The sequence below is a fragment of the Ursus americanus genome, chromosome 18, assembly GCF_024610735.1.
Source record: "Ursus americanus isolate L20-20 chromosome 18, mUrsAme1.1.p, whole genome shotgun sequence".
NCBI classification, from domain to species: domain Eukaryota; kingdom Metazoa; phylum Chordata; class Mammalia; order Carnivora; family Ursidae; genus Ursus; species Ursus americanus.
In genome coordinates, this window is record NC_142144.1 from 34,523,544 (window position 1) to 34,537,394 (window position 13,851).

A 13,851-nucleotide genomic window follows, 5' to 3' on the forward strand; every position below is an offset into this window, starting at 1 on the left:
AGGAAATACTTCTTTAGCCTACTTTGACTTTTTGTAAATATTAGAAAATAACTGATTTTCTTTAAAAATAGTCTAGTTCAGCATTGTAATTTAGACTGCTCTCCTTTCTATTTCGAATTTAATGAGATTTTCCTATATTTGAATGTTTGAAATGTTTAAATTCTGAAAATAACTCTTTTTCCCCATGAATGTAAAGATTAAAAAAGCAATAAGTAAATAACTTTGTTGCCCCAAACTATGTTATGTTCTGAAATTGGCTTAACAAAGATTATTTGTCTTTGATGACAGAGGTATTTGTTAGTAGTATCTCAGGCTGAAAATAGCTGTATTTCTATCAACAGTAGAATTGGACCTTCCGTTAGTAATGTGCACGTACTTACTGTGTTGCTAGAGATACCAGATGTTATTTAAAATGAAGCAGCACAACTTTATTACCTGAAGTCTCGGTTTCTACTAGTACCATGTCCTCCACATCGTTTACCATGTATGAGAGAAGCGTTTAATTTAATTGACTTTTTTGATATTGCAGTTCAAAGATCTATGGGGATGGAAATGCTGTTCCGAGGATTCTGAAGTTTCTCAAATCTATTGATCTTCAAGAGCCACTACAAAAGAAATTCTGCTTTCCTCCCGTGAAGGAGAATATCTCTCAAGACATTGACCATATTCTTGAAACTCTAAGTGCCTTGGCTGTTGATCTCGGTGGGACAAACCTCCGAGTTGCAATAGTCAGCATGAAGGTATAAAATAATTCTAAGTCTTAATTTCTTATCCCGTATAAAAACTTGATTTTTTTTAAGTATAGTTGGAAGGTAGGACTAGACACATACATTAGAGCTTGTGATCATTTGCCCACAGTGTTGACTTTTGGATCCATTACAGTGTTGGTCTCACTATTTTACTAAGCACTAACATTTCAAAGAAGTAAAATTCTCCGGGAATCCAAGTCAGTAGACTTGAGTTGACAATGGGAGACCCCTTAAGGCACCAGAGAGGGCTCTTGCCATCCAGGACACCTGGAATTCTATACGTGGTAAAGCATGGAGCGTGCTGATTACTATCACTCCCCAGGGGAGGGTAGCAGCAGATGGTGAAGGGGCTTGCGTTTCCTCTAGCTAGAACATGATTTTAGTTCAGGACAGCACACCTTCAACCCCTTAACCAAAAGATTAACACAGTGTTGACAGAGAACCTGAGGGAGCCTTCATAAAAACATAAATTGTTCATGTTACAATGATCTCTGATGACTTAAGAATAAAACTACCAGAAAGACCTTTGTTGGAAATCTTGTAGGTATAAACAATTTTGGGAGAGTCCATGAGGGACGGCAAGGATTTAAAAAATGAAGCTGTTGAGGCCAAATAAAGCGAAACAAAGCAATTTTCTCAAAAGAAGCCAATGCTGTCCTTTGTAAAGATTCCTTAAAAAGCATTAATAGAAGATTTTCTTAACCTAAAGATGATCTTTCTGTATCACTAGCCAGAACCCGTTGTAGTGGTCAAACTCTAGAAACATTCCTGTTAAAATCAAGAAGGAAAGATGTCTTCTGCAACATTATTGCACATAATTCTGGAAGTTACAAAGGGAATAAAAGCAAGTGCTTTTATTTAAAGCAAGGAACAAATAGCACAAGTGGAGACTGTGCGCAGAGTAAAACAAAAAATGTTATAGACAATATGAATAAACAAGCTTGCAGAATTAATAAGACATCTGAGTAAAATGGTTAGGTGTTATGATAAATATACAAATATCAGTGACTTCCCACTTAACATGAAGTTTTAGGCAGTCTTCCTGTAAATGAGTGTTTGTTAGCCTGACTGCACATTAGCATTACCTGGAAGCTTTGAAAAATACATAGATACCTGGCTCCTACCCCAAGACTAATTTGAATCTCTGGGCGGGGGGGCGGGTCCATGGCATCAATATTTATTCAAAGCCCAGATGATTCTGCTGCGGTCAGTAGTAGAGAAACACGACTTTAGGTTTGCTTTCTTGTTTGTTTGTTTGTTTGTTTGTTTAAGTAGGCTCCACACCCAGCCTGGAGCCCAGACCTTGAGGGTAAGACCTGAGCCGAGATCAAAAGTCAGACCCTTAACCAGCTGAGCCACGCAGGTGCCCCTAGGTTTATTTTTAATGACAGTCATTAGAGACCGCTCTAACCCTTGTAAATGGATAAAATCCATTAATAACGAAAGAATGGAAAAAGAGCCTATTCAGAATAACAACCAGAAAAATTAAGAATCGTCTAAACCAAAAAACTATGTAACCTATATAAAGAAAATTATAAAACTTCAGCATATAACGTAAAGGCTTGAAAAATGTCCTGGATGGGAATGCTGAGTATTTTTAAAATGTGAGCACTTTCTAAATTGAATTATGAGTTTAATATAATTTTAATCCACATTTTAAGGGGATTTTTTAAAGTTTGACAACACTGTTTTGAAATTTACTCAAAATGCACAAGTGAGAAGAGCAAGAAAAATTAAAAAAAAAAGATTTTGGAGAGACTCTCCTTGACTAGTATTCAAATATATCACAGAGCACAGTAATGTATTTATTTGGGGGGGGGCAGCAAAGCAAAGTTTGAGTGATAGCAAAGTGAGAGTACAAAGCTCCCGAAGAGGGAGGGGACCCAGGAGGTTGCCCACAAAGCGCGTAATGTAATCATCGCGGAACCGTGCTGTTGTTGGCTCCCTTTATGGGAGGTGATTAAAGCTCAGCCTCCTTAGGGTATTTATTTAGTTGCCTTAGTTTTTAAGCAAGGAAATTTTGTCAACCTGAAAGGGAAACTGTGACCTTTAAATGCAGACAGAGATTAGGCAGCGTTCTCTTTGCGCTTGAGAGGAGCCCGTGGTTTGCTGTGGAGCCGTCACTGCTTCGTGGCCCTGTGCAGGGACGGCTCCCCTTCCCGAACAGTCGCCTAAATAAGTCTAAGTACTCTCTGTCCTCTGGCTCAGTGTGACTTAGCATGAGAAAGGTCAGGAGATTCACGGGGTGCTCCTTAGGTAAGATCAAGGAGATAGGGCTTGTTTGTTTTCTCTTTCAGGGTGAAATTGTTAAGAAGTATACTCAGTTCAATCCTAAAACCTATGAAGAGAGGATTAATTTAATCCTACAGATGTGTGTGGAAGCTGCAGCGGAAGCTGTAAAACTGAACTGCAGAATTTTGGGAGTAGGTAAGATTGTGAAGTGCATATTCAAGAAATGTTCATTTCGATACACACAGTTTACTGAGTGCTGATGCATCACTGACCATCCGGTCACTGCCCTGTGTATGCGGCTCCAGGTCCTATCTGTGGGCCCCAAGCATGGGGACTTTCTGGAACACCAGTAATCATCATGGGTACTTTGGTGGGGAGCTGCAGATTTAGCTCAAAATGCCTGACATTTCCTTGCAATCTTTGGTAATATTTGTCTGAGGAGATCTTGGGTGAATTAATTTGTGTTTGAAACCCAGAAAGTTGGCACACTTTTCTAAGCTAGCCTAATGAGAATTATTTTCCTCGTGTGTGTGGTGGAGCTCAGGTATTTCTACGGGTGGCCGTGTAAATCCTCGGGAAGGAATTGTGCTGCATTCAACCAAACTGATTCAAGAATGGAACTCCGTGGACCTCAGGACCCCCCTCTCTGACACCTTGCATCTCCCCGTGTGGGTGGACAATGATGGCAATTGTGCTGCCCTGGCGGAAAGGAAATTTGGCCAAGGAAAGGGCCTGGAAAACTTTGTGACCCTTATCACAGGCACAGGTGAGAGCAGTAAGAGAAGGTTGCTTCGGGAGCTAGAATGTGCGTGGGGCATGGCCTCAGCGTCAGCCAGGCAGCTTGTAAGTCTGCTGTAGTCTTCACCTCCTGCTTGAGCAGAGCCGGAAGGTGAGCCCCATGTGAGGGCATGGGACCCTCCTGGGCTTTCCTGAGCGTGTGCCCTGCCCTGGGCATACATGTGGACCTCACACTCCCAGGAACTTGCCAGAGCTAGTCAGGCCCTTACTCCCCAAAGCTTCTCATTCCCAGCTTCTCCTCCCAGTCTTTCTGGTTAGTATAATATTTGCCTCAACTATCAGCTGTTGTCCTAGGCAGTGGAGACTAAGAATTATATTTTTCCTTTAAATGTCCTTGACAAACCCCCCACCTCCTGGGTAGCCCCCTCAAGTTCTGTGGTAGGTGACATAACAAGCCCTTTGAGCTGGTCCTCCAGGAGCTGCCGAGTAGGTCAAAACAAACCACCACAGTTTTTTGAAAATAGAGTTTCTCTTGCTCCTTCCAGTACTGCCATCGTTGCTGAGAATGTGGGCTGGTTCAAGGTCACCAAGCTGGGAGTGGGTGGTGGGACCTGAAAATTCCAGAAAGCTCTCATTAAAATTTAGCTGTTTTTTTGCCTGATGAAGCATTTCCCTGGTTCTTACAATCTTGTTAGTTTGCAGAATTCCCAAAAAATTGGTTCTGACAGTTTTTGCCAGTTCATTCCTTGCTTTAGCGGAGGGATGGACTTTTGGAGTTGCCTACTCTGCCATTTTTGCTGATATCCTAGTTTGTTTTTGGAAGGAGGAGACTGACTCAGCTAGGAGGTGGTTGAGCCGCCATTTGACCCCAGTTACGTCTAACCTCACAGCTTGGGTGCCCGTAAACTCTGCATTACACTACCCCCTCTGGAAGCTCAGGCCCTTCGTCTCTTAGTCTCAGACACAGTTTTAGCAAGCTTGGCTGTCATTTCCTAGATCTCCTGTCAGAGCTGAGAGTTTGCGAATTAGAGGGGTGGAGGCGAAGAGTAGTGCCCCAGGAAGTAACCGATGGCAGGATGAGTCTAAAAAGCAGGGCCTTCTCAGGCTTTCCTCTTTAATGACTCCTAAACTCTGCAAAACAAGTCATTGATATTCATATTCAGAGTCACAGATTTTTAGACATGGTGGCATTAAGAAGAGGCAAAATCATATTTCTTATGCTCTGTTTAAGAAAGGGTGGTGTATGATGTATTTTGGAAAGATGGTCTTCTCTTGGGTTTCCCCTACACCAGAGCCTAAGATGAAGACTTGGGGTATTTTATGTTGGAGTGATCCTGAGAAGCAGGAGTGAAGGAGTGAGAAGACTAGAACAGAGTAGGTGGAAAGCCGTTATCCAAGTTGCCTTGAGGGCAGTGGGGGCTGAAATCTACCAGAACCTCCCAAGAAGTCTGCAGAAGGCCATCCAGAATTGTCCACTGGAATCTGCTGGCTCTTGTCTTGCTTGGTTGAGGTTGTCCTGTGCTCTCATGGATGACTAGGCCCTTTAGTGTTGAGGTGGCCTTGGTGAGGAGACAGGCAGTGGGAGCTTGAGGTGGCATATTGTCGTCACATGGGGAGTCTGGGCCTGCGTGGATCCGTTCCCCACAGCTGTGGTTGAAATCACAGTGAGCCACGTAGATGCAACCAGGGTTGCAACATTAGGGTTCGGGTTAGGGACCTGCTTAAAATATTTCCCTCCAAAATGCTTCCAGGTCAAGTATTGGTAGTTGGTAAGTTTCAGCTACTTAGGAAAGAAGGCATCATAAAGAACCTCACATTCCAGAGCTTTGCTACGTAGACGAGGCGTTGCTATAGCACAGCTTCCTGTTTCAGCTGAAGAGCCACCTCAGTGATTGTTCTCTCGCCGTAGGAATTGGCGGGGGGATCATCCATCAGCACGAGCTGATCCACGGAAGCTCCTTCTGTGCCGCAGAACTTGGCCACCTTGTTGTGTCTCTGGATGGGCCTGATTGCTCCTGCGGAAGTCACGGGTGTATTGAAGCCTACGCCTCTGGCATGGCCTTGCAGAGGGAAGCAAAGAAGCTACATGATGGTTGGTTTCTTTCGCCTGAGGAATTAAATAGCTAAATGGTAGACCAGTATTTCAAAGTAGATACTCCAAAGAGAGCTGGACACTGAAGCCAGAACTTGTACCCTTCTCCCTTCCTGGAGGAAAGGTGGGGCTTCCTCATACCGAAGCTCTCTGAAATCCCCTTAGTCCTGACCCATATTAACACTTTCCTCTCCAGTGTTGGGGATGGACACGGGTCTTGAGCTCCAGTATAGTGGGGAAGCTTTGATTGTTCTTTTCTCAGCCCCTAGCCGAGAAAGTAAATGGATTAACATATTACAGTTGTGAACTCTGAGAAGTCTATTTGAATTAAAGCTATTTCTGAACATGTTATAAAGGTCAGGGTGGTTTCTAGTCTAATGCAAGAGGGAGTCATTTACCATCATTATAGTGTCAAGTGCACTGAGAACGATGGCCAGGGAATGTAGATGCATATAAGGACACCAGTGATCCATCCCTGCCCTGTTCAGAGGGGGAAGGGAGTGTTAGGGTGCTGTCGGGGGGTTGAGAAAGGGTAAATAGAATTGGCAGGGCAATTTGGGATGAGCCCGCGATACTTCCAAGCCTGGGAAACAGTGCTGTGGGTGCATAAAGGGCAAGGTAGAGTCAAGCGTAGCAAGAGGTTGGCCAACACCAGCAGAATGGAGCATGGAGAAGCCGTTGAGAACTTCTGGGGGAAAAACATGGTCAGATCTAAATTTCAGACTCTTCACTAAACTGTAACTTTTTGTTTTCTGGGAGAAAAATAGTCGAATGGAGTAGCTTTAAATGGTGCAGTTCTAGAGTGACTTCCAGTTTTCTAGCTGGACAGGCTGGGAGGAGCAGGCTGTGGCGGAAGGGGATGGTTGGGTGGCTGTGGGACGTCGGCTGGAGATGTGTAGGCGGCAGCTGGCTACGGGGGTCTGGTGCTCAGGAGAGAGGACTGGGCTACAGATGGGGCTTTGGGAATCATCAGCCCTGAGGTGGCAGTTAAACCTCTGAGATTCGGAGTGAGGCAAGAGTCAGGGGTGGAATCCTGCAAAACAGCATTGGGCAGAAAGGAAAACCAGGAAAGGGTCAAGTCACAGAAGCCAAAGGGACAGTGTTTCAAGGAGGGCGTACTTGGGAATGTCAAGTGCTGCTTATGAGTAAGAGGAAATCAGAAGAGTTCATTGGCTTTGGCCATGAGAACATCACCTGAAACCCTGAAAACTTTGTTTTTCAACTTCATTTCTTCATTTTTATCGTTAGCCTCCCTTAGGAACCTGTTTGGACATTTTTTCCCTAATCATCGCCCCGACACATGATACTTAAGTGCCCCAGATGTACTGTTTATGTGCTTGTGTTTATGTACTATTTGTATAAAAAGAGGAGGTGGCGTTTTTTGTTTGTTTTGTTTTTTGCCTCAAGAACCAGTTTCTGTCCTTCTGGGGGCAAATGCATGTCTTATGAAAGAGTGCATTCAAATAGCAGGAGCAGAGGCCTGACTACACTAAGAGGGAAGAAGTGCTTTGAGGACAGGGAGATTGTGAGCACCTGCTGGCGGCAAGCAGACCGCGGGGACGGAAGTGAAGGTGGAGGATGCAGGAGAGAAGGGCAGTTGAGTCCCTACCGTAAGGCCCCTGAGGAGTGGGGAGGAGATGAGCTGCAAGGCCTGGGTAGAGGGCCTGAGAGTGCGAGAGGAGTGAAGGTAGGCAAATACAGACATGTTTTTAGGCAGGGGCAGGAAGTAAGGGAAACCCTGCCTCGTGGGGTCCTTCGTCAGAGAGGTCAGCAGTCCAGAGATCTCGTGGTAGTGGGGGCGGGGTAAAAGGTTTGAGGTGGTGGAAGCTGAGAGCCATGAGGGGGAATGGGAGAGAGCTGGCAGAGCAGCTGTGAGGAGACCCCTGGGTGGGGGGGGGTAGCAGCCTGCATGGTTGGGATTTGCTCTCATCAGAGCCCAAGTGTGATAGCAGATGAGGAGGAAGATGGACCTGGGTTGTTGACGGGCAGAGTGAGGGGCGGACAAGGACTACAGATAACAGACCTACTTACTGTTCAGTGAGCACTGCCTCTGGCCAGCATCTAGGTTCTTTACGTCCGTGATCTCATTTAGTTCCTCAGATAATCCTGTTAGGTTACGTGTGTTACCCCCGCTTTCTAGAGAAGAGAAGAGTATAGAGGTGATGTGACCTGGGTGGGGTTGTGCAGCTGGTCGTGGCCGAGCTGGCGAATGAACCCCCGTCCGTGTCAGTGCTTTAGGCACTGCCGTAGAACGGGGGGCCCTGCAAGTGGTGTGACGTGCACCTGGGATGGATAAAGGAAGGAGAGAAACAGGCGAGTCTCTGTTGCATGTGGAGTGAGAAGTCGGAAGCTAGGGGGCTGGCTAGCGGGCTGTGGTCGGAGGTGAGGATTTTCCAGTTGGGGAAGTTCTGGATGATGTGTAACCAAGGCAGGAGGAGGGCCGCAGCGGCCTCTGGAGCAGTGTATGTGGACACTTGGGAGTGACAGAAAGCTTTGCCAGTGTGCAAAGAACACGCTGTCTTCCCGCTTGGGGGCTTGCTGCCCGCAGGCGGACTTCTCAGCCCGACCCCCTGCAGGGCTGCCACGGCTCGCTGATGACTGCCGCTTCTCCCCTCCGCTCATACAGAGGACCTGCTCTTGGTGGAAGGGATGTCCGTGCCGAAAGACGAGGCCGTGGGCGCGGTCCACCTCATCCAAGCTGCAAAACTTGGCAATGCGAAGGCCCAGAGCATCCTGAGAACAGGTGAGCGTGTGGCTCCGGGCGGCTCCGCCCTGGCTCTGCCCGGGGCTCCCGCACATACCCAGCTTCGCTCGGGGTCAGCGCTCCGCGGCGTGTGTTCCGAGGTTTTCCCTGCTTTCTGAGAAAAAGGGAATGGCATTCGAGGTATTTGGCAGCCTTACCTTTATTACACAGGTTTGTTGTTTTGTTTTACAACTATGAATAGACTACTTGTTCGTCCTTCAGGAAATCTGGAGAAATGTGAGAGTAAGAAAGTATCACTTCAGGTTTTACTGTTCAGAGATGAACTGTTAACATTTCCTTCCAGTCTTTGCTATTTTTTTTTTTACATAGTTGAGATCATATGCTATAGTATATAGTATACCAAGCGTTTTTTATTTCAAAGCATAACATCATTTTCTCTTATTAAGAATAAATCACGAATAACTTTCAAGTACCGCTTTCTGTTATGTAGTGTGCATGTAACTAAGGAGTCTGGGCTGCTGACTCTTTCCACCATCCTCTGGCGTTTTTTTGTTGTTTTGTTTTGTTTTTTAAAGATTTGACTTAGAGAGAGAGCGCACAAGCAGAGGGAGGGGCAGAGGCAGAAGCAGACTCCCCGCTGAGCAAAGAGCCCAGCGCTGGCTCCACCCCAGGACCCCGAGATCAGGACCTGAGCCGAAGGCAGAGGCTTAACCGACTGAGCCGCCCAGACGCCCTCTGACGGTTTTGATTTGGCTCTCGAGACTGACTTTCATTTTTGTTTTCTTGTAGCTGGAACGGCTTTGGGTCTTGGGGTGGTGAACGTCCTCCACACCATAAACCCTTCCCTTGTGATCCTCTCCGGGGTCCTAGCCAGTCACTACGTCCACACCGTCAAAGACGTCATCCGCCAGCAAGCCCTGTCCTCGGTTCAGGACGTGGACGTGGTGGTTTCGGATCTGGCGGACCCTGCCCTGCTCGGTGCCGCCAGCATGGTTCTGGACTACACAACTCGCAGGATCTGCTAGGCCTCCCAGGAGGGGACCTGGAGCGAGTCGCAGAGCTTCTCTGTGGAATCAGGTTGTCTCTTAGACAAGCATTTCTTTTAAAAAGCAGATTTGGTATTTAAATGTGGTATTTGGCAGGTGACTTCGGGAGTTAAATTTTTGCTTTTAGTCTCCTCTTTGGAGCTCCCTTTCCCAACCCCCCCATTTTTGTAGATGCTGCTCTTTCTGGGGTCACTTCAGCTCAAACCCTGTAAGTACCAGTCACAATGTTCTGTGCCAAAGGAGCTGTGGTCGTGGACAAGGATGCCTCGGGGCTGTGCTTACTAGCTGGACCGCGGAGACCTGCAGGCCTTGCCTGAGGCGGGGCCTCAAGACTGGAGTGTGGACTGTTCTCCCTTCCTCCTCTGACCCTCAACTCAGATTGCAGAAAGGGATCCGGTCAGGAAACAGAAGGAAATCTCACTGTGAAAGGCTGAAGTAAACTTCTTTTAAAAAAACAGCTTTACTGAGGTATTTTTAAAAGTGTACCATTTGATAAGCTTTGACATACGTACACACCTGTGAAACCATCACCGCAGTCAAGACATTGGACACCTCTGTCTCCCCCAGATGTTTGCTTAACGATGTTATTTATCACTCTCGCAGAATCTTGAGCAACTTGAGGGATCTGAATGACAGTGGCCTTACTGACCTTGTCCTTATCTTAAGGACAGCTGAGAAGCCACTAGGACTTACAGCCTCTGAAAGGAGATGAACCATCCCCAAAGGATCTTTGCTACCGCCAGCTACCTCTCCCTTCAGTAACTTTTCATACTCATGTTGAATACGACCCTGCAGTAGCTACTAAGGCAGCGTCTGTAGAGCCCGTATCGTGAATCTGGGTTCTGGCTGAATGAGATTCTGTGCTTTCTTTGGTGTCAAGATACAAAGGCCAAGGTCCTTGCTATCCATTTTAACCTAGAAGTACTAATACCCACCATTTATTAAGTGCCTACTGTATGCCAGGCTCTGATCTAGGTGCTTCATATACATTATTCTAAATTCGTACAGCCTGGGAGGTGGGTGTCCCAATTTCCATTTTATACAACCCCAGACTCAGTCCTGGGGTGCTGAAGTGATGTACGTAAAGCCGTGGCTAGTGAGTCTTAGAGAATAGGGTTTGATCCCAGGTCCCTCTGTGCTTTTCTGCTATGCCACACCACCTTTCATATAAAAAACTTGCAAAATGTGAATATATCCCAATTCACTTCATACTACCAACAGCTTTAATAAGACTGACTCAATTTGCCTTTGATCCTGTCCCTCAGCGATACATTTAATCAAATATTCCTCTACGCTGTGGACATTTTGCCAATATGGTATTTGGTCTAGTGACAGGTTTTTATGGGTACTTTTAGATGATCTAGAAAAGCATATGCATGTTTTTCAGATTTTTATTTTAGGAAAACCTGAAGGTTTGCATTGTTTTGGTGTTAGCATACAAAATAAAGTGAAAGAATCAATACTGCATTTGAACCACTTCCTTCCTGGTAGGTTAATGTGAAAAGATAGGTTGGCTGATTCCTAGAATTCCACCAGCCCTGAAATGATCTCCAGGTTCTGGTTATTGTTGAAAAATTCCACAGTGATTCCTAGGAAGGAAGCTAGTCTGCTTGGCCATCCGCGTCCGGGGTGAGGTGGCAGACTATTGAAGGGGCATTGGTGGTTCCTTGGTGACATCTGTAACTGCTTTGTACACCATAGAGTTGCACTGCTACCAAGTTTCATACCAAATATTTGGAAGGATGGTATTAAATCTAAAACCAAATCTTAATTTTTATTAAATTCATGGAAAGGCTAATATATTCCAACATAATTATTACCTATAGTTAAATAATCATGTATTAATTTATTTTAATGTAAATATTTTTATGTTCTGAGCCAAATTCTAAAGAAAAAATAAATATATTTCTTTGTGGAAATCCTAACATTTTTGCATTTTGTTTTCTTAATTAACTCTCTAGTTAAAATCTCTTTCCAGAGGAGATTTATACTGTTGGACTGCTCACATTTTGAAGGTCATGTAACTTTTTTTTTTTTTTTAAGATTTTATTTATTTATTCGACAGAGATAGAGACAGCCAGCGAGAGAGGGAACACAAACAGGGGGAGTGGGAGAGGAAGAAGCAGGCTCATAGCGGAGAAGCCTGATGTGGGGCTCGATCCCATAACGCCAGGATCACGCCCTGAGCGGAAGGCAGGCGTTTAACCGCTGTGCCACCCAGGTGCCCCTGAAGGTCATGTAACTTCTTAAGGTATCTAGTATGAATTTCTTAACAATTTTTTTGATAATAGGAAGCATTTCTATATAATATTTATATATTGCAAAATGATCACCACAGTGAAGGAACCATTACCATATACGTAGAACTTTTCTTTCTTGTAATGAGAATGTGTCAGATCTACTCTTGTAGCAGCTTTCAAATACACAGTATAGGCATATATATAGTATAGACATAGCTCTTTTTGCGCTTCACAGATAATATGATTTTACAAATTGAAGGTTTGTGGCAACCCTGCATCACACAAGTCTCTTGGCACCATGTTTCCAGCATGTGCTCACTTTGCATCTCTGTGTCATATCGTGGTAACTCTTGTAATATTTCAAACTTCTTCATTATTATATTTGTTGCAGTGATCTGTGATCAGTGATCTTTGATGTTACTGTCGTGTTTTGGGGCACCACGAACTGCACCCATACAGGATAGGTGAACTTAATCGGGAAATGCTGTGTTCTGACTGGTCCATTGCCCATCCATGCCTCCATCTCTCTCCCTCTCTTCACAACTCCCTATTCCCGGAGACACAATACTGAAATTAGGCCAATTAATAACCCTACAATGGCCTCTATGTATTCAAGTGAAAGGAAGAGTTACATGTTTCTCACTTTAAATCAAAAGCTAGAGATGAGTGAAAAAGGCCTGTCAAAAGCCGAGACAGGCCAAAGCTAGTCTTCTCACGCCAAATAGCCAAGCTGTGAATGCAAAGGAAACGTTCCTGAAGGGAATTAAAAGTGCTACTCTGCTAAACACATGAATCATAAGAGAGCAAAACAGCCTTATTGCTGAAATGAGAACGTTTTAGTGGTGGATGGAAGATCAAACCAGCCACAAGATTCCCTTAAGCCAAAGCCTCATCCAGAGCAAGGCCCTAACCCTCTGCAGTTCCGTGAGGGCCGGGAGAGCTGAGGAAGCTACAGAAGAAAGTCGGAAGCTAGCAGTGCCAGGTGAAGCAGCAGGTTCTCCAGAAGATCCAGCTAAGATGATTCATGAAGGTGGCCGCACTAAACAACAGATTTTCAGAGGAGACGAAACAGCCTTCTATGGGAAGAAGATGCCTTCTAGGACTTGCAGAGCTAGAGAGGGGAAGTCAATGCCTGGCCTCAAACTTCAGAGGACAGGGTGACTCTCTTGCTTGGGGCTAATGCAGCTGCTGGCTTTAAGCTGAAACAGTGTTCATAGACTATTCCGAAAATCCTAGGCCCTTAAGAATGATGCTAAGTCTACGCTGCCTGTGCTCTGTAAATGGAACAAAGCCTGGATGACAGCACATCTGTTTACGACATGGTTTCCTGAACATTTTAAGCCCTCTGTTGAGACCTCCTGCTCAGAAAAGAAGATTCCTTTTGAAGTATTACCGCTCACTGACAAGGCACCTGGTCACCCAAGAGCTCTGATGGAGATGTACAATGACATGAATATGGTTTTCAAGCCTGCTAACAAAACATCCACCCTGCAGCCCATGGATCGAGGAGTTATTTCAACTTTCAAGTCTTATTGTTTAAGAAATACATTTGGCCAGGCTGTAACGGCCATGGTTGGTTATTCCTTTGACGGATCTGGGCAGAGTTAATCGAAAACCTCCTGGAAAGGATTCACCATTCCTGACGCCATTAAGAACATTCGTGGGGCACCTGGGTGGTTCAGTTGGTTGAGTGTCCAGCTCTTGGTCTCAGCTCAGGTTTTAATCTCTGGGTCTTGGTGAGTTCAAGCCCCATGTTGCCTACTTAAAAAAAAAACACAGTGATTCATGGAAGAGGTCAAAATATCAACAGGAACAGCAGTTTGGAAGTTTTAACCCTCACAGATGACTCTGAGGGCTCAAGACTTCAGTGAAGGAAGTAAGTGCAGATGTGATGGAAATAGCAGGGGAACCAGAATTAGAAGTGGAGCCTAAAGAGGTCTGAATTGCTATGATCTCAGGATAAAACTTTAATGGATGAGGAGTTGCTCCTTATGGATGAGCAAAGAAAGTGATTTCTTGAGATGGAATCTACTGGTGGAGATGTCATGAA

The 13,851-nt window shown here is 45.2% G+C and overlaps 1 protein-coding gene across 4 annotated transcripts in view; it reads left to right on the forward strand.

The window, feature by feature from the left end:
- GNE (glucosamine (UDP-N-acetyl)-2-epimerase/N-acetylmannosamine kinase) overlaps positions 1-11,486 on the forward strand; it is a 33,520-nt gene extending 22,034 nt beyond the window's left edge. For all 4 annotated transcript variants that reach the window (XM_087869561.1, XM_087869560.1, XM_045780330.2 and 1 more), the window contains 6 exons: positions 530-740; positions 3,047-3,176; positions 3,526-3,747; positions 5,629-5,811; positions 8,438-8,554; positions 9,305-11,486. In XM_087869561.1, the coding sequence (XP_087725687.1) occupies positions 530-740; positions 3,047-3,176; positions 3,526-3,747; positions 5,629-5,811; positions 8,438-8,554; positions 9,305-9,540 (1,099 nt within the window). In that variant the 3' untranslated portion in view covers positions 9,541-11,486. The remainder of the gene's footprint in view (positions 1-529; positions 741-3,046; positions 3,177-3,525; positions 3,748-5,628; positions 5,812-8,437; positions 8,555-9,304) is intronic.
- The last annotated feature ends 2,365 nt before the right edge of the window (positions 11,487-13,851 follow it).